The sequence below is a fragment of the Pimephales promelas genome, chromosome 2 (genome assembly GCF_988280905.1).
Source record: "Pimephales promelas chromosome 2, fPimPro1.hap1.1, whole genome shotgun sequence".
In the NCBI taxonomy this organism is placed as follows: Eukaryota; Metazoa; Chordata; class Actinopteri; order Cypriniformes; family Leuciscidae; genus Pimephales; species Pimephales promelas.
Window position 1 is genome coordinate 12,218,824 of NC_142770.1, and position 25,681 is coordinate 12,244,504.

The following is a 25,681-nucleotide window of genomic DNA, read 5'->3' on the forward strand; positions in this document are numbered from 1 at the left end:
ACCTGAGTGCAAAAATGGAGGCTCTAGCACCTTCCAGAGCTGAGATATCGAAACTCAAAAATTCGTCCCGAAAAAAAAACGACAGTGGTACCCCTTACGTTTTTTTTTTTGGGCGAAAAATTAAGTTTCTCCAATCTTCCCAAAACTCTGGATTCTGATAGAGGGCCATGAGACTTAGACCTGAGTGCAAAAATGGAGGCTCTAGCCCCTTCCAGAGCTGAGATATCGAAACTCAAAAATTCGGCCCGAAAAAAAAACGACAGTGGTACCCCTTACGTTTTTTTTTTTTGGGCGAAAAATTAAGTTTCTCCAATCTTCCCAAAACTCTGGATTCTGATAGAGGGCCATGAGACTTAGACCTGAGTGCAAAAATGGAGGCTCTAGCCCCTTCCAGAGCTGAGATATCGAAACTCAAAAATTCGGCCCGAAAAAAAAACGACAGTGGTACCCCTTACGTTTTTTTTTTTTTGGGCGAAAAATTAAGTTTCTCCAATCTTCCCAAAACTCTGGATTCTGATAGAGGGCCATGAGACTTAGACCTGAGTGCAAAAATGGAGGCTCTAGCCCCTTCCAGAGCTGAGATATCGAAACTCAAAAATTCGGCCCGAAAAAAAAACGACAGTGGTACCCCTTACGTTTTTTTTTTTGGGCGAAAAATTAAGTTTCTCCAATCTTCCCAAAACTCTGGATTCTGATAGAGGGCCATGAGACTTAGACCTGAGTGCAAAAATGGAGGCTCTAGCCCCTTCCAGAGCTGAGATATCGAAACTCAAAAATTCGGCCCGAAAAAAAAAACGACAGTGGTACCCCTTACGTTTTTTTTTTTTGGGCGAAAAATTAAGTTTCTCCAATCTTCCCAAAACTCTGGATTCTGATAGAGGGCCATGAGACTTAGACCTGAGTGCAAAAATGGAGGCTCTAGCCCCTTCCAGAGCTGAGATATCGAAACTCAAAAATTTGGCCTGGAAAAAAAACGACAGTGGTACCCCTTACGTTTTTTTTTTTTGGGGCGAAAAATTAAGTTTCTCCAATCTTCCCAAAACTCTGGATTCTGATAGAGGGCCATGAGACTTAGACCTGAGTGCAAAAATGGAGGCTCTAGCCCCTTCCAGAGCTGAGATATCGAAACTCAAAAATTTGGCCCGGAAAAAAAACGACAGTGGTACCCCTTACGTTTTTTTTTTTGGGGCGAAAAATTAAGTTTCTCCAATCTTCCCAAAACTCTGGATTCTGATAGAGGGCCATGAGACTTAGACCTGAGTGCAAAAATGGAGGCTCTAGCCCCTTCCAGAGCTGAGATATCGAAACTCAAAAATTCGTCCCGAAAAAAAAAGACAGTGGTACCCCTTACGTTTTTTTTTTTTGGGCGAAAAATTAAGTTTCTCCAATCTTCCCAAAACTCTGGATTCTGATAGAGGGCCATGAGACTTAGACCTGAGTGCAAAAATGGAGGCTCTAGCCCCTTCCAGAGCTGAGATATCGAAACTCAAAAATTCGGCCCGAAAAAAAAACGACAGTGGTACCCCTTACGTTTTTTTTTTTGGGCGAAAAATTAAGTTTCTCCAATCTTCCCAAAACTCTGGATTCTGATAGAGGGCCATGAGACTTAGACCTGAGTGCAAAAATGGAGGCTCTAGCCCCTTCCAGAGCTGAGATATCGAAACTCAAAAATTCGGCCCGAAAAAAAAACGACAGTGGTACCCCTTACGTTTTTTTTTTTTTGGGCGAAAAATTAAGTTTCTCCAATCTTCCCAAAACTCTGGATTCTGATAGAGGGCCATGAGACTTAGACCTGAGTGCAAAAATGGATGCTCTAGCCCCTTCCAGAGCTGAGATATCGAAACTCAAAAATTCGGCCCGAAAAAAAAACGACAGTGGTACCCCTTACGTTTTTTTTTTTGGGGCGAAAAATTAAGTTTCTCCAATCTTCCCAAAACTCTGGATTCTGATAGAGGGCCATGAGACTTAGACCTGAGTGCAAAAATGGAGGCTCTAGCCCCTTCCAGAGCTGAGATATCGAAACTCAAAAATTCGGCCCGAAAAAAAAAAGACAGTGGTACCCCTTACGTTTTTTTTTTTTGGGCGAAAAATTAAGTTTCTCCAATCTTCCCAAAACTCTGGATTCTGATAGACGGCCATGAGACTTAGACCTGAGTGCAAAAATGGAGGCTCTAGCCCCTTCCAGAGCTGAGATATCGAAACTCAAAAATTCGGCAAGAAAAAAAAAACGACAGTGGTACCCCTTACGTTTTTTTTTTTTTGGGCGAAAAATTAAGTTTCTCCAATTTTCCCAAAACTCTGGATTCTGATAGAGGGCCACAAGACTTAAACCTGAGTCCCATGGCCCTCTATCAGAATCCAGAGTTTCAAGAAGATTGGAGAAACTTATTTTTTCGCATCAAAAAACCCCCCAAAAAACGAAAGGGGTAACAATGTCGTTTTTTTTTTTTCGGGTCAAAATTTTGAGTTGCTCTGATCTTCTTGAAACTCTGGATTCTTATAGAGGGCCATGGGACTTTGACCTGAGTGCAAAAATGGAGGCTCTAGCCCCTTCCAGAGCTGAGATATTGAGATCCCACGTAGCATTTATGCCATTATAAATATCTCAATATCTCAGCTCTGCAACAATTTCGGGGGGCCGGCACGCTCGTCCGCCAACCCACGTCCGTTTGCCTACGGCCCAAGGGCGGAATGGACCTTTTTTTTTGGCTTCGGACTAGCTAGAGTTACTCGAAATCGAAATACAGTGACTTACTGGCAACCGTCCTGCCAGTACTGTAAAAATACAAGAAAACACAGGATGCACACAGGAAATGACTCTAATGTGAATGCACTGATTGATTCCTAGGTTTATTTTATTATGAAAAAACAAATATGCAATATAAAGGAAAGACCTTACGATTAAAGTTGTAATGTTATAATGTTCAAGTTTTTGTTCTAAAAAAAGAAAGATGCACACAGAAAATGACTCTAACATGACCAGAGTGATTGATTCAAATATATTTAGTTTGTTACAAACAATATGCGATCTGTAAAACAAACACCTCAAAATTATAGTTGAAATGGTATACTTCTGGAATTTTGAGATATATGCTTGTCTCATATGATTGTCTCATTGTCTCATGAGCGTTTTACAATGGAAAGTTGTCTATTTCAACCTCATTACTGCTGCCTAATAAAGAGTTTATTTTGTAAGGTTTTTGGGCATAACAGCAAGCAGAAATAGACGTTTAGATCATGTTCACGTTCAGTTTGTGATTCTTCCTATCAAAGTGTAAATATCTGTTTCATAAAAATGTGTTATGCATTCATTCATCAATTTATAGGCAGTGGTTCCTAATGACGGTATAGCAAAATAATTTACATGATTGTAAAAGTGCTGCATCTTTAAAGAAATTGCTGTTGCTCATTGCTTTAAGTGACTCCGTCTGTCGCTAAAGAGTTTGAGCTATGTTATGAATGATAAGTGGAGGGTTTCATCCAATCACTTGATTTGAGAGCAATTTTTATTCTTTCACATTGAAATTTGGATGATGACGAGAACCTTTGGCTGAACCATCTTGCAAATGTACTATATCTCCAATTAAACATCATGAACAGCTGATTATTCAGATTCTGATTTACATCGTAACCTCAACTGTTTACGTTAAGTATACAAAACATTTCTTATAGGGCTGACAAGCGATTAATCGCATCCAAAATAAAAGTTTGTGTTTACATACAGTAATATATTGCACTGTGCATAATTATATATATATATATATATATAAATATAAATACACACACATGATTGTATATATTAAAGAAATTTTCATGTATATATAATTTATATTATATATACATATTTTATATACAAATAATATTTTTTTCTTAAATATACATGCATGTGTGTGTGTGTGTGTGTATATATATATAAAATAATTATACACAGTGCACCCACATATATTTCTGTATGTAAACACAAACTTTTATTTTGGATGCGATTAATCGCGATTGATCGTTTGACAGCCCTCAGTGATTTCAAACAGATTTTGTGAATCATTTAGTTTGTGAATCAAAGAGTCACTTTGTTGTGAATCACATTTTTAAAGATGCGTTCATTCACTTAGAGTAAACGAGAATCAAAAATTGACTTGTGGTTCAGTGAACCAGCACATCAGATAATTCAGTAATGCACTCAGTGATTAATTCAGCTAAGGTTTTGTTTAAACGATTTATATAAAGTTTGTGAATCTTACGAGGGATTCATTAATAGAGTCGTTGTTTATGAATTGCATTACACTGGTGGTCTGATCACATTGCAAACTCAGCTCAGGTAAAAATGAATTTGTTTCGCTTGTAGCTTCAGGAAACACTGGAGTGTCTTAAAACCAATATGTGGCGGCAAATTGCTCTAAGCCTATTAGCTATTGCAAGGGCAACTTCGTACATGGAGGTTGTTCGAGATGTCAGGAAACGAGACATTAATTCTTGTGTAAGCCTTGCCTTGCATTGGATTGGTTTTGTTTCGCTTTACCCTTCGTAACAAAACGCTGCCAAAATCCAGAAAACAGAACAGAGCTGCTGAAGCAAGCTTTTGAAATTTTAATAACAATTAACCTTTTGCAGACCCAGAGTGCAAAAATATTGACTTTATTTCTCGCTGAATGCCAAGTGTAAATTCTTAAAGCGTCCAACGGATCAAAACGTCTTTGTTCGTAAAACACAGTAATTTAAGTGCTGTCAAGGCTTTAAAAAAAAGGGCACTACGAGGTCAAACGCCATCCAAAGCAGTCCTAAAGGTGCTCTGATCCATTCTCATAAACATCCACTTGTTTTTTCACTGGCTTTGAATACGAGAGCCGCCAGCTGTGGGGAGATGCTGGGAGTAAATCATGTCCAAGTGGAAATGTCAGAGAGGGCCTTTCAGACGGGGTTGCCTTGAAATCGATGAGAGGCAGAATCATGTGGTTAATCAGCCCAGTGTTAGCACTCAGAAGTGAAGGAGTGGATCAGAGCCCCGCCGAGAGAGCGTTCTCACTCCATACCAAGACGAGATAGCGTATACGCTTCCACGCTCTCGTACTCGCACACAAGGGTGACTCCCGCGGTTTACCTCCGCCAGAACTCTGCTTCAGTGCTTAAGTGATGTCTTTATGATAATATGACAAGACAGATGCACTCACTCACTCACTCACTCACTCATCTACCAGATCAAGCAATCCGTCCGCATCACGCACTCGTTCGACGTAAAAAGCAGTCTGTTTTGATGAGGTCTGTGGAGGGCTCTCAGCCTCCTGATGAAAGCGGTCCGTCAGCTCACGATACGCTCCTCAGCTGAAGAAATACACTGATTCTTTCACCTTTTCCAGGTTGAAATCACCTACAAGAGAGAAATGACATGATTACGAGGATTTAGCATGAAATATGGAACAACGAAGACAGAAGAGATGAGTTTAGCACTCATTATGAAGGCATTGAAATAGGCATGGAGGATTACACAAAGGACTTTTTTTTAATTTTGTATTCAATAATGTTTGCTTTTCGGTGTCTTAATTAGTGTGCGTTTTTTATAGATTTGATATGACATACTTTCCTCTTTGTCTCTTTACACTTCCATTCAAAAGTTTGGTGACAGACAGTAATATAATATTTGAATGTCTTTGAAAGAAGCCTCTTATGGCCACCAAGGCTGTATTGATTTGATCAAATATACAATAAAAACAGTAATATTGTGAAATATTATTACATTTTAAAATAACTGTTTTCTATTTTAATATATTTTATAATGTAATTTATTCCAGTGATTAAAGCTTTATTTTCAGCATCATTACTCCAGTCTTCAGTGTCACATGATCCTTCAGAAATCATTCTAATATGCTGGTTTGCTGCTTTAAGAAACATTATTATTATTACAGATTTTTTTTTTTTTAGGAGTCTTTGGTGAATAAAAACTTAATTTAAATGTAAATTTTCAACAACAACAACAAAAAAGGTTTTTAAAAACATAAAAAAAAATTTACTGTAGGGCATCCAAAATAAATAATTATGTACAAATATATCTATAAAGTATATACAAGCACATATTTATTAAATATATACACATGCATGTGTATGTATTTATATATTTATATACAAAATAATTATACACACTACACACACATATATTATGTAAACACAAACTTTTATTTTGGAGGCGATTAATCGTTGCCCAGCCCTACTTTACTGTCACCTTTAATACATTTTATGAATCATTACTGTACAAAATGTCAGTAGTGTATATGATGATTCAGTGCTCAAGAAATATTTCTTATTATCATCAATGTTGAAAACTGACAAATGACACTTATTTTCATACGTATTTTCATTCAAGTGGTAGAACATGAAATCAATCATTACTGAAAAACTGAGGCATATTAAACAATCCCATGCCACTCTATTTAATCAATCCATTCATCTAAAATCAATTTCATTTTTGTACACATGAAATGAATCCTACAGGACATGCATGTACCAGGACTTTAGAAATAATATTAAGCTGTTTTATTACAGAAAGAAAAAGTATGTGTTATACGGTGAATGAATCATCGTTCTTCTTGTTTTTACTGCCATTAAGCACGTTGTAAAAGCTCGTATCATCAATATCGTCTCTGCTGAATCAGGATTGTGTGATTTTGCAATAAATGCGCTCATGTTCTGGCCCATGTTACATAAACAGATTAACCAGTTGACAGAATTAATTGTCATCAGTTTAATGAAATCTATCTCGCTGATGAACATAAATGTGCGGTTCTGCGGGACGATGCGTCGTTATGCAACAGCACAAAAGCTGCCCTAAACCCGACAAGCTGTAAATCAGATGATGTCGAGCCCGTGGCCTGTGTGTCAAAGTGACGGGGTTTAACTCACCTGTATGAGGAACGCTGGACAAAAGCTGTACCATCTTATAGTACTCTTGAAACTTCTTTGGCTTGGATGCAATTCTGTGAAAGTAAGAAATTGACTCTATTGAACCAAACCTTATTCATTCATTCAGATCAGCAACATATACGTTTTTAGATCATATTGGCATTTTTGTATTTATTGTATCAGGTGATAATTAGTTATTTAATCGTATCTGTCTTTTCTACGGTAAATTCATTTTGAGCATACAAACTGGTTATTTATCTTTATTATTATTATTAGTGTATTATATCGGCTAAAATAAAACATTTAATATCAGGGCATCCTTACTAGCTGAGTTGAATATTTAATGAACTGATGCAATGAACTCAGTTAGTTTGTAAATTAACTGTGGCACTTATTGTCAAATTCATTGTAATTGAATTACTTTTCAGCCTATTCTAAATGCAAATTATTTATTTTAGTTTTTACTAAAGCAGTCAAGTGATTATTTTTTTTAATCTGCCTTAACATGATTGTTTATCTGTCAATATTTGATATTTAATTCAGAATACAAACTATTTATAAACACAATTTTGTGTACATCAATTTTCTTTAACTAGCATAGATTTTTAATATCAGACATACAGTATATATCGGTTATCGGCCCTAACGTGAAAATTATTGGGTTTTTGCAGCAGTTATTTAATTCTGAATACAAACTATATACACACACACACACACACACACAGTTTTTAGTGCTCATGAATTTTCTACAAAATATCGACCTTTATCATTTATCAGTTATTGTCGAAAAACAGGAAGATATTTTAAATAAGTGGTTAATTATATCCCTTTTTTTTCAGCTGATATTGGATATTTAATGGTTTCTGCTTATTTCAAATTCAATTGTAACATGCAGGCTATTTAATTTAGTTTTTATTGTTCATTAATATTTTATTTCTTTATAAAGAAAGTAGTATAGATTTATAATACCAGCCATTCAATTAGTTATTGACCTTAATGTGAAAATGATTATTTATCGGCCAATATTTTAATTCTAAAATACTATTTATTTTTAGTTTTTTTTTTGAGTGTGTCAACTTTCTTTAAGTATTATAGATTTATAATATTGACAGTTAATCGGTTATTGGCCATGTTTGGTATCAGCCAGAATTTCATTATCAGTGCATCCCAAGCATTTAGCAGTTTAGTAGCGAACAACTATTAGTAGTAGTTATAAACCAGCAATGTGCAATGGGGACTTACGGAGGCCTGCTGCAATATTTCTGCAGAAGAAACCCAGACAACTCTTTAAGAATGGGCTGACTATGCAGAGCCACAAACTGCTCACGACACACCTGAGGAGCGACACAGAGCAGTCAGTTAATCATTATGCACACTAATGTGATAGCTTCAATGCTATCTACCCTTCGCTTCCCTTTTCCTATGCTAGTCTCAGATGTTTCACCTCTCTCCAATTCAAACTTTCCCATTTTAAGAGGAATCTGTGGTCACAAAGCATGTCAGGGGAAGACTTGCAGACAATAGACAGTAGGAGAGAAGGAAAAGATAAAAAAAGAGTCTCAATTCAGGCAGTTGAATATGGTTTAAAGGAACAGACTGAGCTATTAAAGTGTCACATAGAGGTGAAACTTGAAATAATGAAGGTGATTGTAAAGTAAGTACAGCCAGGAGGGTGAGTAAATGATGACATAACTTTCATTTTGGGGTGAACAGATCTGTAAAAGGAATCTGACGTAAATAATCTAAAAAGCTAAATTAAACAAGTCTAGTTAATGGCAACTTTCCAAAAAAATGGACCAGTTGAGAGGATGAGAGGTACGGAAATAACCCTATGGGAACATATGGTGAACTCAGCATGCAAACATCTGGCCATTAAGCTGACATGGTGAGGCCGCTCAGTCATTCCTATCAAAAGAATTTGCATTGGAAAACATTCTGCAGTGAATGCGGTTCTTTACACACCTTGTTCATGGTGTCCACCGTCAGAGCATGGGTCCAATAACAGTCATGGACGGACACAAACGTAAGACCAGCCCTGCATGTGTGAAGAAGACAGACAACATTTAACACAACAACAATGAATAATTCAAATATATGCTAATATTATTTATAATATATATTATTTTATAAATATTATCAGATAAATGCAATGCAAATATTTTATTATCATTATTAATATTACTAAAAATAATGAAATCTGTTTATTATTATTATTATTATTATTAAATATATGCATTAAAATAATGTATTATTATATAACGTTTTATTACATATCTTAATTTTATCATGTATTATGAATTATGTATTATCATAAACATGAATAGTATCAGTAATATGAATGAAAATTGTTGTTAATATTTATTAATATTATACATTTTATTTTATTAAATATGCATTTTGAATAATTATGAATTGATAGTTATGTTAATATTTTATTTTTATTTATTATTATTATAATTAGCAGTAGTAGTCATACAAGTACAAGTAGAAGTATTTAAGAATGATTCATAATGTGTATATTTTTATTCTTGTCTAATGATCATGTTATTATGTTCATTATTAGCTTTTATAGTGTACGTATTATTGTACAATCTGTATCAAATCTGACATAAAAAGGTAATCCCTGTCACTCTTTATTCTTAACCCAGGTAAATGTAAACACTTATTTGTATCCGTTTGTATATTCATGTTTAAGAGATATAACATTGCCTGAAGAAGCAAAACCAAACAATACAGTCTCTTCATTTTTTTTAAAGCTACGCAATTCTCCTGTAAACAAAATATACAACACAAGAAAGACTCTGGGACTGTGCAAAGATCATTAATATTAAATGAGGTGATCACTGTTATATGATTGGTTGTTTGTTGCTAGGCAGTTTGTTGTAACTGGAGCAAAAATTAAAAGCAGTGCTTTTTAAAGCCGTCTTAAATATTTAAAGACCCTTTGAGTGTGGGAAGTAAGACAACAGACGGCTCATCACCTGTAACAATGCAGTGATGTCAGCATCATATGCGTGGAGTCCAGAGAGTGAATGAAATTAGGCGGGAAGGCGTTTTTCTGCTTCATGCTGTCCGGTTTCCTAAATAAAGCACACACAAAAAAAGCTATGAAGGGAACATTCTCACAATATAAACACATGGGTAATTAAGGCCAGCGTCACCAACTTCACGCTGGGTAATACACACACCTGTGGCGCCAGGAGACATACATCATTAAACAGGAAGGTCAGTCTTGAGTATCATCCAAGACAGAGACCCATAATGAACAGAGCACCCGCTAGACCGGTAAAGAGTAATGTGTCTGCTTATTAGGGCTGAAGATATTTCATTATACTGCTCTATATCAGACAAAAAAAAGTTCAGAATAAAAATAGTTATATAGGTCAGATCCTCCTCGTGAGTTATATCAAGAAAGCCCTTTATCTTAGCCCATGGTGTGTACTACTCAGCTTAATAAAATGCTAGGTGATTTTTTTTTTTTTCACAAAACAAAAACAGCGCAGGGCTATGCAGGCTACAAACGCAGGGCAACTTTTATGATGTGTGGTGTGAAAGGAAACTAACTAACTAACTCACTGTAAAATCTAAAATTGTTCTTACTAAGAATTTTTTTGTAAACTTAATGTCCAATAATTTGTCGAACTTACTTGAATTTTTTTAGTAATCTGTACTGTTTGCATGCTATCCCTTTGTTACTCAGAACCCCCCCCCCTTTTTTTTGAGTACCATTTACCATTACAAATGTATTCGCAGCGATGCACTCTGGGAGTACACTTCCTCAGATCACAGACAAAATTAAGTTGACAAAACTTTGGACTGGAAAAAAAATAAAGTAAGAATAACTTGATGCAATTAAGTTATGCTTACTTAATGAAATTAAGGCAACGTGTTTGCATAATAACATTTAGTAAACTGAACTAATTGGTTTTTACAATGTATCTTGGGAGAGAGAGAGAGAGAGAGAGAGTGTGAGAGTATCAGACGTCATGTCCACAGACCGTTGGCTGAATGTCTGATATGGCACACTTAAAGCTGCAGTCCGTACCTTTTTTGGGGTTAAAAATGATCCAAAATACATATTTGAGAAAATACATAACCAGCCAGTGTTCAAAACTATCTGCTTGCCTTATTCCAGTGGTACTGGTGGATTTTTGCGGGAGATTCGAGCATGTCTTTGGGTCATTACATCACATCTGTACACATAAAGAAGAGTCTCGGCTAGTAGGCTATATTGAGTCATTAAGTCACACCTGTACACATAAGAAGGAGTCTCGGCTAATATAAGCTATATTGCGTGTGAGAATGTTTGAGGTGGAGATGTATAGCCTTTTCTCATAGCACTTGATAGAAGTCTCCTCAAACATTGTGATCATCCGCGCTGTGCCGTGTCGAGGGTGTTGAAATACAACTCGCGTAAAGTTGATAATTCCGCGAATGACTGCAATTGCAGAGTTCGAACAGAGATGGCGACAAAGAGGAAAAACGGCACACTGCAGCTTTAACTGGAAACACATCAGAAATTTTTGAAGTCGTCATCTGATTGGATGAATTCTACAGGATGTTCGGGAGACGTGTGTCGTGTTCTTAAACGTTCTGCCTTCAAACAAAGATGTCGTGAAGCCAAACCCCCTCATGGAAGAACAAACTGCCGTGGGTCTACAACTGTGACGATGAGTGATTATCAGCATCAACTAATCACTGGATTTTCAAAACTATGTCAAGTATGTAAAGTTTACAACATTGCCTCTTTAAAATACCTCCAAGGGTTTTACACACTGATCTGGGGTGCGTTTCCCGAAAGCATCGTTAGCCAACTATGTTTGCAAGTTCCCTCGTTACCAATAGAGTTCAATGGAAATTGCGACCGTAGTTGGCTAACAATGCTTTTGGGAAATGCACCCTTGGACATCAACGTTACATTTTCATGCCCCTAAACATGATGCTGAACAAAACGAACAGTGATTGGTTGCTTTACATGTCAGTCAGATGGCCTCTGGGCGGTTCTTGGCCAATGAAAGCTGCTATGGAATCCAGACCATCTGCCGTCAGTCTGAAGGTCTATCTACAATCTCTAAACTACCTAAAATCTCTAGGCTTCACAGTGCTGAAGATAATTCCTGGTAATTCAGAGAGGGCTTTAGGTCTCTGTCCACAAGAGAGCTGCTGCCACCCTCTTTATTTCATCATTTATTCAGGTCTTTTCATTAATGAGGGTCTATTCAGCCCCTAATTAGAGCACATGATAGATTTTTTTATTCAGTCTGTGGTCTGTTACGTGTGAATGCCTGTGAAACTCAGATCAGGTCTTCACTTTAAGCTTGTTCAAACAAGCTTCCTTATCTAAATCTTACCTAGAAACAGTCCTCTGGGAAATTAGAGCGCTTGTATTAGATCAGCTTGAGATACCTTTCAACACCTAGATGTGTGGCTGACATCTGGTAGACTGACACCATAGGTACATATCTGAAGATCAGCCCATCAGCTTGGTCTGCAAGGATACCCGAAGCCATTTCTCAATTCCTGAGAGGTACGTACAATCACAGTGGCGGCTGCTGGTCTAGCCATGAGGGCTCTTGGCCATCTATGAGAATTGGGAGATCCCTTTTCGTCACCCCGGCTTCTGCTAGGATAGTCAGTACAGGTCTAGTGGTCTATCACAGGCAGCGATAGAGAAGTACAAGTGAGGCCCCACTGTAAGTGGTTTTTAAATCACGTCCTTGCGGCTTTAGGGGGAAGGTCAGCAAGATAACTCCCACATGAGGCTTTTCCAAGTGGTGTGAACCAAGCCTGGGTAAAGCACCGCAAGGATTGAAACTGTGAAATGAGGTGATCATTAAAACAGCAGATGATTGCGTACGGAATGAACATTTGGGGTTTCAGTTTGAAGCACAGAAGTGTTTGTTTAATAAAATGATGCTGACTTGAGAACATATGGTAAAGTGGTGGATGACGGTGCGTTTGTCTATGCATGGGCATTTTGAGGAGAGTTGAATAAGCAAAGAGACTGCCGACACAAACACAAAATGTTACCAGTGAGACTTAAAGGGATACTCCACCCAAAAATGAAAATTCTATGGTTTACTCACCCTCAAGTTGTTGCAAACCTGTATGAGTTTCTTTCTTCTGCTGAACACAAATGAAGATATTTTGAAGAACGATTGGAACCAGTTGTTTGGCACCATTGACTTCCATAGTAGAAAAAAAATACTATGGAAGTCAATGGTGCCAAACAACTGGTTTCAATTGTTCTCCAAAATATCTTTCTTTGTGTAAATAAATAAACCATAGAATTTTCATTTTTGGGTGGAGTATCCCTTTAAAGGGACATTTCACAAAGAACATAATTCAATCATAATATAGTGACCCCCATGTTGTTTAAAACCAATATTACCATTATTCTTCTGTTTAATGCAAATGAAGAAATATTTAAAAATTTACTTATTCTTAAATTGGATATGGACTTTTTATGACTTGACAGTTCTTAGAATAGAATAACTCATTTGAACAGCTAATGATTCATTTATAGTGCTTTTGCTTCCTTTTTTGAATCAGTGTAACTTTGTGTGTTCCACAGAACGAGATGTTTGAAACAAAAAGAAAGGTTGTGGGTGAATAAATGATAAATGACAATTTTCATTTCTGACTTAACTAAACCACTGTTACATTTTGAAACAACAACACAATCCTAACTCCAAATAATCCAAAATATACTTGGTGTCCTATGCAAATGCACATCAACAAATGATAAAATCAGCGCTGATGTTAATTCATTGTTCATTCTGGGTAGCCCTCCATTCAGTAAATGACATACAGGATGTGCAGTGGTGACATTTCAACACGAAATGCCACTCTTCTCATCTGAGAGACTTTCTGCTTCTTTCATATCCTCCAGGGGTTTCTGTATTTGATAATGAATTCTGGCCATCCACTGATGGGCCCAGAGCAGCGTCAAATACTTGTGTGACACAGGCGCTGCCTCTAGGTATTCCTGTTACTCAAACAATTTGCTGTTGAGTGCACCCGGTAACGTTTAATGTGCTCTGTGGGGTACGGTGCAATGATACTCAACAAAAGGAACAAAGACTTACACATATACCCATATTCTTGTGTATTACTATGCTGACTCATTGGACATTACATTACACAAATTAAGCCACAAAACAATCAAATGAAGCCCCAACACAAATCTATTAAGCCACAATGCAATAGAAATGCTTTTTGACCACAAGGGGGCAGTGTTATTGTAAAGTACTAAAATGAAAATTAAAAACAAAATTTAAAACAAAACCTTTTTGTTAACTGAAATAAAATAAAATGAAGTACTATTCATGTAAATTAAAAAAGCAAACCTAAACAAGTAATGTGGGGAGAGGTCAGAGGTCAACATCAATACAGGGGTCAAAGTAAGAGGGAGGTACTTACTCACTGGCATCATGGCTTATATTGATGCTCAGATTCTGTATGCTGCTCTTGAGCTGCAGAAAACAAGAGAAAATGGGAGAGTTTGAATGTGTTGATATGAAAAGAAAAACTTGTGTAGCAATGTCAATACTTTTAAGTACAATTATTGCACTGGTAACAGCGGAAATCCTCATGAAACAAAATTCACATTAGCTGGGTTAAATAAGACATTCCAGTAAGTTGACCTTAATCTGACTTTGACCTCTAATATAAACCGACATATATGAATTTGCAGGCAATCCTCTTTTTCTTCACCAGACTGACCTTAAAGTTTCCTACTGATCAAAATTTGAGTGAGTCTCTTAAGCCGAGACTCACTCAAACCAAATAAGGGTGATGTTCCCATAAACTCCCACAAACCACCAATGCTATTAAAGAACATGAGCTCAACCTTAGTAAAGGTAGGCACCCATCACATAGGCACTGAAGTTAGGCCACAACCCTTGAGTGAGTGACTGCTCTCAGTATAGGAACTGTCAGCGTCAGGGGCGCTTCCATCACATTACTTCTTTGATTAGTTTCTCCGGTGCCCCAGGAGCCCATCCCGATGTGGCTCAATTCAATGGAGAAGAGCAGAATGACAGGTACTGAAGTCCCGGACAGTGAGGGATGGACATAAACAAAAGAGAAATCTATAGAAAGTGCTGACGGGGATGTTAAGGTAAAAGGTTTTACTGCTAAATCAGGGTTGCACCAGACTGCAAGTTCACTGGGACATGAGGGGGTCAAAATTGATGTGATGTGGAGTTCATTCTGGATTTCTGATTTGGGGAAATGGTGTATGGCGATGGTCATGAGGCCTTTCAGGTACAATGGGTCATTAACAGGGACAAGAAAACCAAGGACACATTGAGAGGTGTGATGGGAGTGAAGCAGGTTTTCCGGCATTTAAAGAGTCAAGGTACATCGTCAAAGGCACTTGGAGAAAAACTTACTTCCAATGGGACTTATCCTTCTCCGCTGGTTCAGGTGGCATAACTAAAACTCATGATGAAGGGGAACAAGACCAAAGCAAGCTGACATAACGCTAGGTCAGTGGAAAAGGGATTTCTATCTGAAGTGCGATGACTCTTGGATTGGACAGCTGCCTGTGCTTTTCTTGCTGTATCTGCTTCACTTGTTCTGTAGTGTCCTTTGTTGCAGAACTGAACAAGATTATAACAAGAACAAGAACTTAGGCCAACTAAGAAAGACCTTACATGAACCTACTGTAAAACAAAATGAGTATTTTGCTGATTTATTGTGACTAAAAGTAGAGGGACGATAGGAAATGATGGAGAAAGCAAGGGGAAACGGAATCAGGACAAATTACGATTGGGACTTGACCAGTCTTCTTCATGTCCATCCTGCATTGTAAGCCAAAAGGGAGCATCTAGCTCACAAGCATCCAGCTACCCACAAAGTACCCACAAAGTTGCCACCTCGAGTCCCCAAGAGAGAGGCTTCAAAGCATCTCTGACCTCTTGACTGGTTAGGTCCTCTGGGAATATTCTTGACATATCTGTTGTTTCCATCAACGCTTCAACAAGAACAACTGACGATTCATGCTTTGCTGCCCTGCACAAATTAAAGCACCTTACTTTTGGTCTGACTTTCAGAACAGGCAAAACTTTGGCTTTGGCCAATTAGCAGGATGTAGAAGGCTAAAAAATTAGCGCTTTGGGTCATAAAAGTTGCAGCAGGGCTCGACATCCTTTTGGGATCAGACTGTAGACAAGGAACACTGCAACAACCCCAAGGGAAATCACATTTCTTGTTGTTTTTTTTTTTCTCCAAGGGCATCGCAAGTGTTTGGCCACTAAAGCAAAGGCGACAAATGATTCCCCACGGCTTTAATCCCCGCTGGTCGTCTTTCTTGCAGAATTACCAGACTGTTTTTCCTCAAATTGACATATAGCCTGTGAAAGAAACATTTCAGCCTCCAAAAGTGACCCCTAAACTGATTAACAGCAAACAATCACATTAGAGAGCTTTACTGATACACATCCCATGGTTCCCTCCCAAGTGTATTTTCCTTTCCACTATCAACAGTGCACAGTGACTGAATAGATACTGCCGATTTCACCCTGGCTTATTTATTTACTTTCTTATGACGGCATTACGCTCCCATTTCCCCGGCATCTAATTAACACGCCATTTCCCATGTAAAGAAAGATCAAGGGTGGGTTGCAAGAGATTGAATCACAGAGAGGTGACCTCAGCTGAAGTGTCTCACAGCTTTAGCAGGATAAAGCGTTTCCTTGATAACATTTGAAGTAGGGGGCTGAGATTAATACTGATTTGGATTTTCTTTTGGCTTTAAGAGTCATACCGCAGAAGAGAACACCAAGATAGGTTACGTGGAAGAGGTTTTATATAACTTAATGTCAAAATGTTTCAACTACCTTTTCGTGGAAGACTAAACACGTTTTTAAAGGTGCATCCAAAGGTCAACTTAAAGAGTTAGTTCACCCAAAAATGTTTCAACCCCGTAAGACCCTTGTTTATCTTCGGAACACAAATTAAGATATTTAAGATATTAGGATCGCTCCTGGATACTAGTCCATAGGCTTCTTGAGGGAATGACACTTGATGGCATCTAAAAGTCATTAAAGACATCGTTAAAAAAGTCCAAGTGACTACAGGGGCTCAATCTTAAGTTTATCAAACGACGAGAATACTTTTTGTGCGCAAAAACAAACAAAAATAACAACATTATTTCAAATATTTACTTCCTTCTCTATGGGCCTGTAGTCAGTTAACGTAGTGTGATTGCGTAGAGCTTCGTCACACGTAGGCTCACTATTGGCCGACGCTGGTTATGTGTGTGATGCGTGTGACGTACAATAACAGAAGCTTACACTATTAAACTAGTAACCTGAAATAAACGAATAGTTGAAATAAAGTCGTTATTTTTGTTGTTTTTTGCGCACAAAAAGTGTTCTCGTCGTTTGATAAACTTAAGATTGAGCCACTGTAGTCACTTGGACTATTTTAACGATGTCTTTAATGACTTTTCGAGGCCATCAATTGTCATTCCCTCAAGAAGCCTATGGACTAGTATGCAGGAGTGATCTTAATATCTTAAATATCTTAATTTTTGTTCCGAAGATGAACGAAGGTCTTGCGGGGTTGTAACAACATAAGGGTGAGTAAATACTGACAGAATTTTCATTTTTGGGTGAACTAACCCTTTAAAACAGCATTTTACTTTCGCTATGTGACATTTCCAAAAGAAACACGATATTCAACGGAAAGAAAACTGGCATGTGACTTGATTATTGCCTTGGGAAATTGATTGGATGGCGAAAAAGTGGACTCTACATACCAAAGAACTCCTTCCCTAATAAAACACCAGAAACAGGTGTACATTCCCGCCACCCACTGGCCTGGAGTGCAAAGCGCTGGCTGGCAGAGAGGAGTTTACAGTTTAAACTTTTTTTATGGGGCGGCAGTGGCTCAGTGGTTCATGTAGGTTGTCTACAAACCGGAAAGGTTGGTGGTTCAAACCCCGGTTCCACCTGACCAAGTGTCGAGGTGTCCATGAGCAAGACACCTAACCCCAGCTGCTCCCAATGAGTTGGATGGCGCCTTGCATGGCTGACACCGCCGTCGGTGTATGAATGAGTGAGTGATGGTTGAATGTGAGGAAAATGTAAAGCACTTTGGTGGCCATTGGGTCTGTGAAAGCGCCATATAAATGCATTCAATTTTACCATTTTTTTTATTTAACTATTTAATCCAAAACTCTAATGTTTTATTAAGCGTTTATGTTACAATTAATCAAGCTGACTTAATTGTAAGTTCCACGAAAAAAAAAGGTAATAGGGTTTTGAAACAACTCATGGGTGAGTAAATTTTAGGGTAAGAGCTAGACCAGGGATGAGTATTAAGTAAAAATGGTCGGTTTTTAATTTTGTAGTGACTTTTATAGTGATTCTCTTCCTGAAAGAATAAGAACGTTTGATTTCATTTTAAGCCTGCCATACCGTCTGCACAGAGCTTAATGCAACTCACGTACCAGGTTGTTAGACCCTGTCAAACAACCGAGCCTCAAACACAGCAAAAATTCCTCATTAGCAAACTGCAATGCGCGCGGAAGACTCGAACACTTAGCCTGGCAGACCACTACGGGTTCCCCTCAGACATAAATAACCCAAAATGATGATGAAATGAAAACTAGAATAAAAGAGATAACCTTTAAAACTCATTCTTTACACAACACCATTAAGGATTATTAAAATCCATTATGCCGGTGCATCTATGTAGGGAGTAGTACGGCGAACAGGTGGAGGTAGAGCTGGGGCTCATTGGTGATTAATAGGGGTCTTGATGGTGCTACATTAATCTTTTTAGTGTGACATTTACGAGGGAATTGCAAACCCCTGGTGTGACCGCCTAACGTGTCTCCAGCGCTAGGTGAAATAAATATAGACTCGTTATAATGTGGTTGATGGTCTGAATGGATGTTGGACATGATCGACCCTGGACCTTGACCTATCAACCGTCTGTTGAGGATAAAAGGGTGCATGATTCATAAAGAATGTGTGTAGTAATGGACCTAACGGCCTATGTAATACATCACAACATAGACCACTTTCAAATGCTGGCTTGATACTTATATCCCTTCATTAAACTAAAACATGCAAGGTATACGAGACATGTGGAGAAAGAACGGTCTTTATGACAACGCAATAAAGCAGAAGGGGCATAAGAATTGCCAATTTTCAGTTAGGCCAATGCTTTAATGCTTAATTCAGATTGTGGTCCATTATAATAATTTTAAAATTATCGTAACTAAGCTGAAACGCAAGTAGACAGATAGCGTTCACATGAGAAGTATTTTAACATGCTGAATGGCATAAATGTCCTTCACACCTCTTGTTCAGTAAAAGTAAAGGGCTCAAATGGTGAAGAATTTATGAGGGTGCTTAAGTCCCTGACTAATGATGACCTTCATCAGATATTCCATAAAAGTCCAATAAAATGTCATGACCTACATTCGTGGAAGTGGGTATTAATATTTAGGATTAAAAAAAATAATAATAAAAAATACACACATTTTAGATTTTGGCTCAAGTAGAGGCAGAAAATCTAAATCAATTTAAGTGTTTAAATAGTATTTTAATTATTATTACAATTTAATATAATATATAGGCAATAATATATATATATATATATATATATATATATATATATATTATACATATAATTTATATGTATATGTATATATATACAAATTAATTTTAATAATTAATTTGACATGTTTATATATATATATATTAATTAATTAATTATTAATTATAAACCTCTATTAAAATTAATTATTAAAAATATGAAATAAAACATCTATTTAAAAATATTTTTAATTGTGTTATTGTAAAAAAAAATATATATATATCATTATAAAGAAAATCGCAGAATTGTGTAGTCATCATATCTGCTTAAGTTCTGGCCTTATGTCAACATCTTGCTGCATTTGAAAAAAGGCAAGAGACACTTTTAGAGTGCAAAAACCAACACAGGCCATTAGGGCCCTATCACACATTATTCCCATTGCCTTGATATGCGGACCAGAGGAATGAACGTGAAAAGGCCAGGCACATGACATGACATTACATATCTCCCTTGGAGTGAGAGGAATGAATGGGACCGGTTCTTAAAAACTCTACAGGAATGAAGTACTATAGACATAAAGGCACACCCATGTCATTCAGGTCCACATGACTTTAGAAAATAAAATGAAATTGTAATTTCCACTACATCTTAAATTGTGCTTAATATTTTAATTTTACTGCTAGCTGCTAATTTTGACTCTATTTTAATTTTACTGCTAGCATTTTGTGTCCTAAACACATAAAATTACATAATTTCCCACTTAGATAATTTGACATTTAAATTACTCACAAGTAGAAAAAAATAATTAGGCCCACAACTTTGGTAGAGATGCTATAATTAAATGTCAGACAATTAATACTAAATTTACAGTATTTATGCATATGTCAATATAATTTTTTATAGATTATAATCATTTTAAATTCAATAATATTTTTATGACAAATTTTCAGAGTTTAAGAAAATCTAGAAGTGGGACAATAAAACCATAAAATCTATACGTAAAAGCATCTGAAAACAATTGATGAAAGCATAATTAAATTAAAATTCTTCTGCAAAATAAATTGCCCAAATTTAAGAAATACCTTTTATTTTATTTCTGTAAATGTTCAATCTGCATTGTAAAAAATGAAACTGAAAAACTGTACCGAAAACATATAAACCTGCTGTATCTGATTTATAAAAATACTACATTAAAATACAGCTTTCCTTAAGATTCAGATTATGGAAGCTTGTTTTCACCACTGAAAAAAAAAAAAAAAAATTCATACAACTAAAAAATATACTTTTTTTCTCAGAATTGCATAATATAAACTCGCAATTCTGAGCTATAAAGGTAATTCTGACTTCTTTCTTGCATTTGTGAGGTTAAATCACGCAATTCTGATTTTATAACTCATCATTTGCGCATTTATATCATGCAATTCTGAAAAAAGTCAGAATTACCTTTTGATTTTTTATTCTGTGGCGGAAATGAACTTCTATAGAATCTAGTATTAGGCACTTGGACGGCCCAGCAACAGCAGCAGCAGCAAATGCTCAGCGGCTGTGACACAGACGGGTTGCCAGATGCTCTCTGCTGGATCCCGGCACGCACTACAGGCCACCGCTGTGCCGCCTCAGCTCTGTGCTGATGCTATCTGACAGCAGCAGCGCAGGCCGTCTGCATGCAAAACCTCAGCTGCGTTACTTCATTGTTTCACTCCCAGCTGCACAAGACCTTTTTGACAAGCAGTGCTTCCGAGATCTAGGTTGTGATGGAGAGCGAGGGTGAGTGCGCCTGCTGAGGAAGTACAGTCAAAGATCTCAAAAATGATGAAATGAAAGAACTTATAGTGTCTTTCAGAAAGGAGAAAATGTCAAATGAATGTAGTTTCTGTTCAAGTACAAGCCTGGCAACTTGCTAATACCAAAATGAACAAGCTTAAGGTGCAGCTACATTAGCAAAATGTGTAGCGATGCAAGAAATACAGCTGACAAAATCACTTTCAAACCAAAAAGCTTTCTGTTTGTTAACTGCATGCATTTTGATAGCACATGACTGGGGTGGTGAGAAGACACATGCCTTTGGTGTGAGAGACCCAGGTTCAAATCCACTGTGAGATGTGTCCCCGAGCAAGACACTTAACCTCTAATTTTAAGTCGCTGTGGATAAAAGCGTCAGCTAAATTAATAAAAAGAGAGTCCTAAACACATACTGTTGTGGAAATTGTAATCATTAGTGAAGATTACTAGGTAGTCTGAGCCATGTGTTTCTATTGAACCTATTCAATGAGTAAAATTTAGATGTGTGCGTGGTTGTACGTGGCGCTTCAGGAACATATGGGACAGGACCTCTGACCTTAGGAACGGACATTTTTGGCCAGTTTATTTCAGTACCAGTTTGTGTCCTTAGAGACTAAACAGCAGTAAGGACCTTATCTGGGTGGGTGAAAGGTACAGCGGTTGAAGAGGAACCTTGAAAAGAGTCTCATGTCTTCCTGCTGTGTTGGCGACTGGGCCTATTCTTGCAAGAATAAATACTTCTCTTTCTATACTAATTTGACTCTGAGTGTCTCTGATGTTTGATAGGATTTTTGCCACAACAAGACCTAAAACATGGACTCCGTGAAGAAGACCGTAAAGGTTTAAAGGGCCAATTTTGGGCCCCTGTGTTTTAAATGGTTAACTAGTTAAAATAGCAAGTTAATCTTAAAAAATAAAACTTACCGTTTGGTACTTAATTCGGTGGTAGGGCTGAACGATAGGAAGTCCCAGCGGTGTCACCCACTCCACTGTTCTCCCAGACCTAGCTATTAGCCTAGCGCTCTCCGTCAACCAGTCCTGAGAGAAAAAAAGTCAAAAAGCATTAAGCAATCCATCCAAGTCAGTTTGTTTGTATATATATATTATTTTATAAATATTTGCAAGAATTCAGAACAAATGTGCATAATGATTGAAACCCATTTACCAAGCTAGCCGAACTGAAACCAAAACCCCTATATCTGCGACAATTTGTCTTAACCTAAAAAATATTGTTATAAAGTCTCTGGCTGTGCTAGTTGGAAGAATCTAAACGCACAGGTGGGATGTTTTTGCTAAATGAAACCCTTATATCTGCAACAGTTCGTCTTAACCTAAAAAATATCTTGGACTGTGCTAGTTGGAAGAATCCAGACGCACAGGTGGGAAGATGTTCCTGAGACGAAGCATTTAAAGAACCTGCTGATCCGCAGCAACAGTGCTTGTTGCGCGGCTGCCATATTTGCAGATCCCCAGTGCTCTCTCCCTCCGAAATGCTTTGTGTGAGATAAATTCCTGTGTTCATCTGGAAGCGAGCCGGGCCTGAACGCTCCATTCATCAGAGCGCTCACCTACACTTTCCACTCCTGTATCACCTTCTGCCGGTAACGGCAATGATCAACTACCAGGGCATCAAATGCCGCCCCTCCCGAGGATCTGACCTATTTAGGAAGCTGGTTGTGCCTGTAGGCAAAGTGGGGGATATTTCACATTCGTTCTGCCTGTCTGCTCGGCTCCCCGGGGGGTGCGACAGGAGACAGTGAGCGGCTGGTCTAAGATCTACTGCACCGGGGACATTCATTCCTTTTTTTGTTTCCTGCAGCTGTAATTCGTTAGCCGCAGCCAGATGCATCATGGGAGAACTCTATCTGGCGATTCACAAAAACAATCTTTTCATTCAAAAAAAGGAGAGAAGCAACAGGGGTTTGGGTTTTGGTTTAAAATTAAGGGTTGGTAATATTTCTAAAGAAGTCTCTTGTGCTCACCAAAAACTGTAAAAATAGTAATATTGTGAAATATTCTTACAACTTAAAATACTGTTTTATATATATATATATATATATATTTTCATTTTAAAAAGTACTGTTTATTTAAAGGGTTGGTTCACCCAAAAATGAAAATTTTGTCAGTATTTACTCACCCTCATGTTGTTCCAAACCTCTATGTGTTTATTTGTTCTGCTGAACACAAAGGAAGATATTTGGAAGAATGAAACAGATCTCATTCCCCATTGACTACCATAGTATGTATTTTTTCCAATGGTAGTCAATGGGGAATGAGATCTGATTAAAACATTCTTCCAAATATCTTCCTTTGTGTTCAGCGGAACAAATAAACACATAGAGGTTTGGAACAACATGAGGGTGAGTAAATACTGACAGAATTTTCATTTTTGGGTGAATTACCCCTTAAATTCGCATATTGTGTATATGTAATGTGTATCTTTGTTCTTACCTTTTAATAACAAAGAAAATAATAACAAAGATATTTATCTTCACCACAATTTTTATTTTATTTTAGATTTTGTAACTTTGTAAGGCTTGGTTTTAAAAATAGTGATATATTTTTCTCATATCGCCCAAACAGTAACACTAGACAGCACAAATTATACAGTACAAATTAATACCCTAACTTTTGTAGCAGATCATACTAAAACTGACCAATTCGAACCCATTTCCAAATCTGCATTGGGAAATCCATACAAATTTCCTGATTACGTGGATTCCTACTAAATTGACTGTATTTTTGCCTGAGAAAATTGAACCCTGATTAATACAGAGTAAAAGGGGATGAGATGTTGTATACCTGAATCTCCCTCGTCCCAGTAAACATTTCCTTCAAGCTGTTAAAAACCTGAACCACCAGGTAATGTGAAGCATCCCATATGTAGTCCTGCGGATTAAAAATAGCACATTGTTATATACACACAGGAACAACACTGTGAATGCTTTATTCAAACCCCGATCAGGTTGTGAATATAATATTTAAATGCATTTGTTTTCGTCTGTCAGGTACCAATAATTATAGAAATTCCTGAAAATAACTGAACATATAAAACAAAAAGTCTCCAAAGAGACCAAAAGGACCATCCATCCACATTTTTGCTTCCAGAAGCAGATCGTGGAGATGAGATCCCCTGATAATTCCTATTTTTTATTCACCGCGGCCCGGGAGAGACGAGAGAAGCATCACCTGTTTCTATGGCTGCCCACTGTGGGCCGCACTTGGGGAAATCAAGACTGAAGCAAACGGAGAGGAAAGTAAATCCTTAAAGTTCACGTCACCCGCGATGTAAAGCAAGATTACCAAGCTTATCTTTGCCTTTAAATCGAGTTGAGGAAAAGGTTAGATAGCCAGTAATCATGGACTGAAATCATGTTGAGTTTGTACAGCTAAAGCACTTGACAGATAGAGCTGGAGAAGGGTCTCAATCTGGCTGGAACTGCTTTCTTTAATACTTTAATAGTAAATGTGGCCCGCAAAATACAAGGTTTGTTTCGTGTGGAAACTTAATCTTCATCTTCCCCGAGTTTTTTTGCTCCATCTATGATAATTTTAATTGAAGTGCAACAAGCCTCACCTTAGGGAAATCATCGATTTCCTTCAGCCGTTTTTCGATTTGCAGACGACCCCCGTACCGAGTGACGCCATAGACCACAGTCATCACCGTCTGCTTCACCACCTTCCTGCTGATGAAGCCCTCCAGCACCTGTGCGATCTTCAATCCCTCCTTCGCATCCCGAGCCCTGAACTCTTCCACCTGTGAGACAAGGGACAGCGCACTTTTCTGAGACCCCATAAATCAATGCACTTATTCATCATGTTTATGTTAGTGATGGGTCACAATTGATGACTAGTTGAACAGTCATCAGACTACAGGCTAATCGATTAGGTTAAACATTGTTATATTTTTGTATATATTTTCCAATATAAAATATATTGTATTATAGTATTTTATATAATATATATAATATAATCAAATAGTTTATTATTGTAAGATTTAAAAATATATATTTTACAATTTTTATTAATATATAAATAAGCTTAAGTATATAAAATCATACATTTATATTATATTATACATATAATTAAAATAAGATAAATAAAAACTAAATTGTATATTATTTTATTATATTTGATAAACTGTAATATGTGGCATGTGATATATAAGAATAATAATTTCTTAGTATTATTTTTAATAATATATTTACTATAAATTATATACCCATATATATATATATATATATATATATATATATATTAAAATACGAATAATATTAATAATAATCATAATATAAATAATAATAATAATAATACAAATTATTAATATATATATATATATATATAAATACAATAATAATAATAATAATAATAATAATAGAAATTACTAGAATAGATTTTTAATATATATATATGTATATATATATATATATATCTCACAATTTATTATATTACT

At 36.9% G+C, this 25,681-nt stretch overlaps 1 protein-coding gene across 1 annotated transcript in view; it reads right to left on the reverse strand.

Moving 5' to 3' along the window:
* Positions 1–4,561: 4,561 nt before the first annotated feature.
* polrmt (polymerase (RNA) mitochondrial (DNA directed)) overlaps positions 4,562–25,681 on the reverse strand; it is a 43,731-nt gene continuing 22,611 nt past the window's right edge. Inside the window, exons 13-21 of the mRNA XM_039685295.2 lie at positions 24,806–24,985; positions 24,031–24,117; positions 22,153–22,266; positions 14,311–14,363; positions 9,870–9,968; positions 8,851–8,923; positions 8,131–8,222; positions 6,889–6,962; positions 4,562–5,362 (exon numbers count right to left, since the gene is read on the reverse strand). Of these exons, the coding sequence (XP_039541229.2) occupies positions 5,313–5,362; positions 6,889–6,962; positions 8,131–8,222; positions 8,851–8,923; positions 9,870–9,968; positions 14,311–14,363; positions 22,153–22,266; positions 24,031–24,117; positions 24,806–24,985 (822 nt within the window). The 3' untranslated portion in view covers positions 4,562–5,312. The remainder of the gene's footprint in view (positions 5,363–6,888; positions 6,963–8,130; positions 8,223–8,850; positions 8,924–9,869; positions 9,969–14,310; positions 14,364–22,152; positions 22,267–24,030; positions 24,118–24,805; positions 24,986–25,681) is intronic.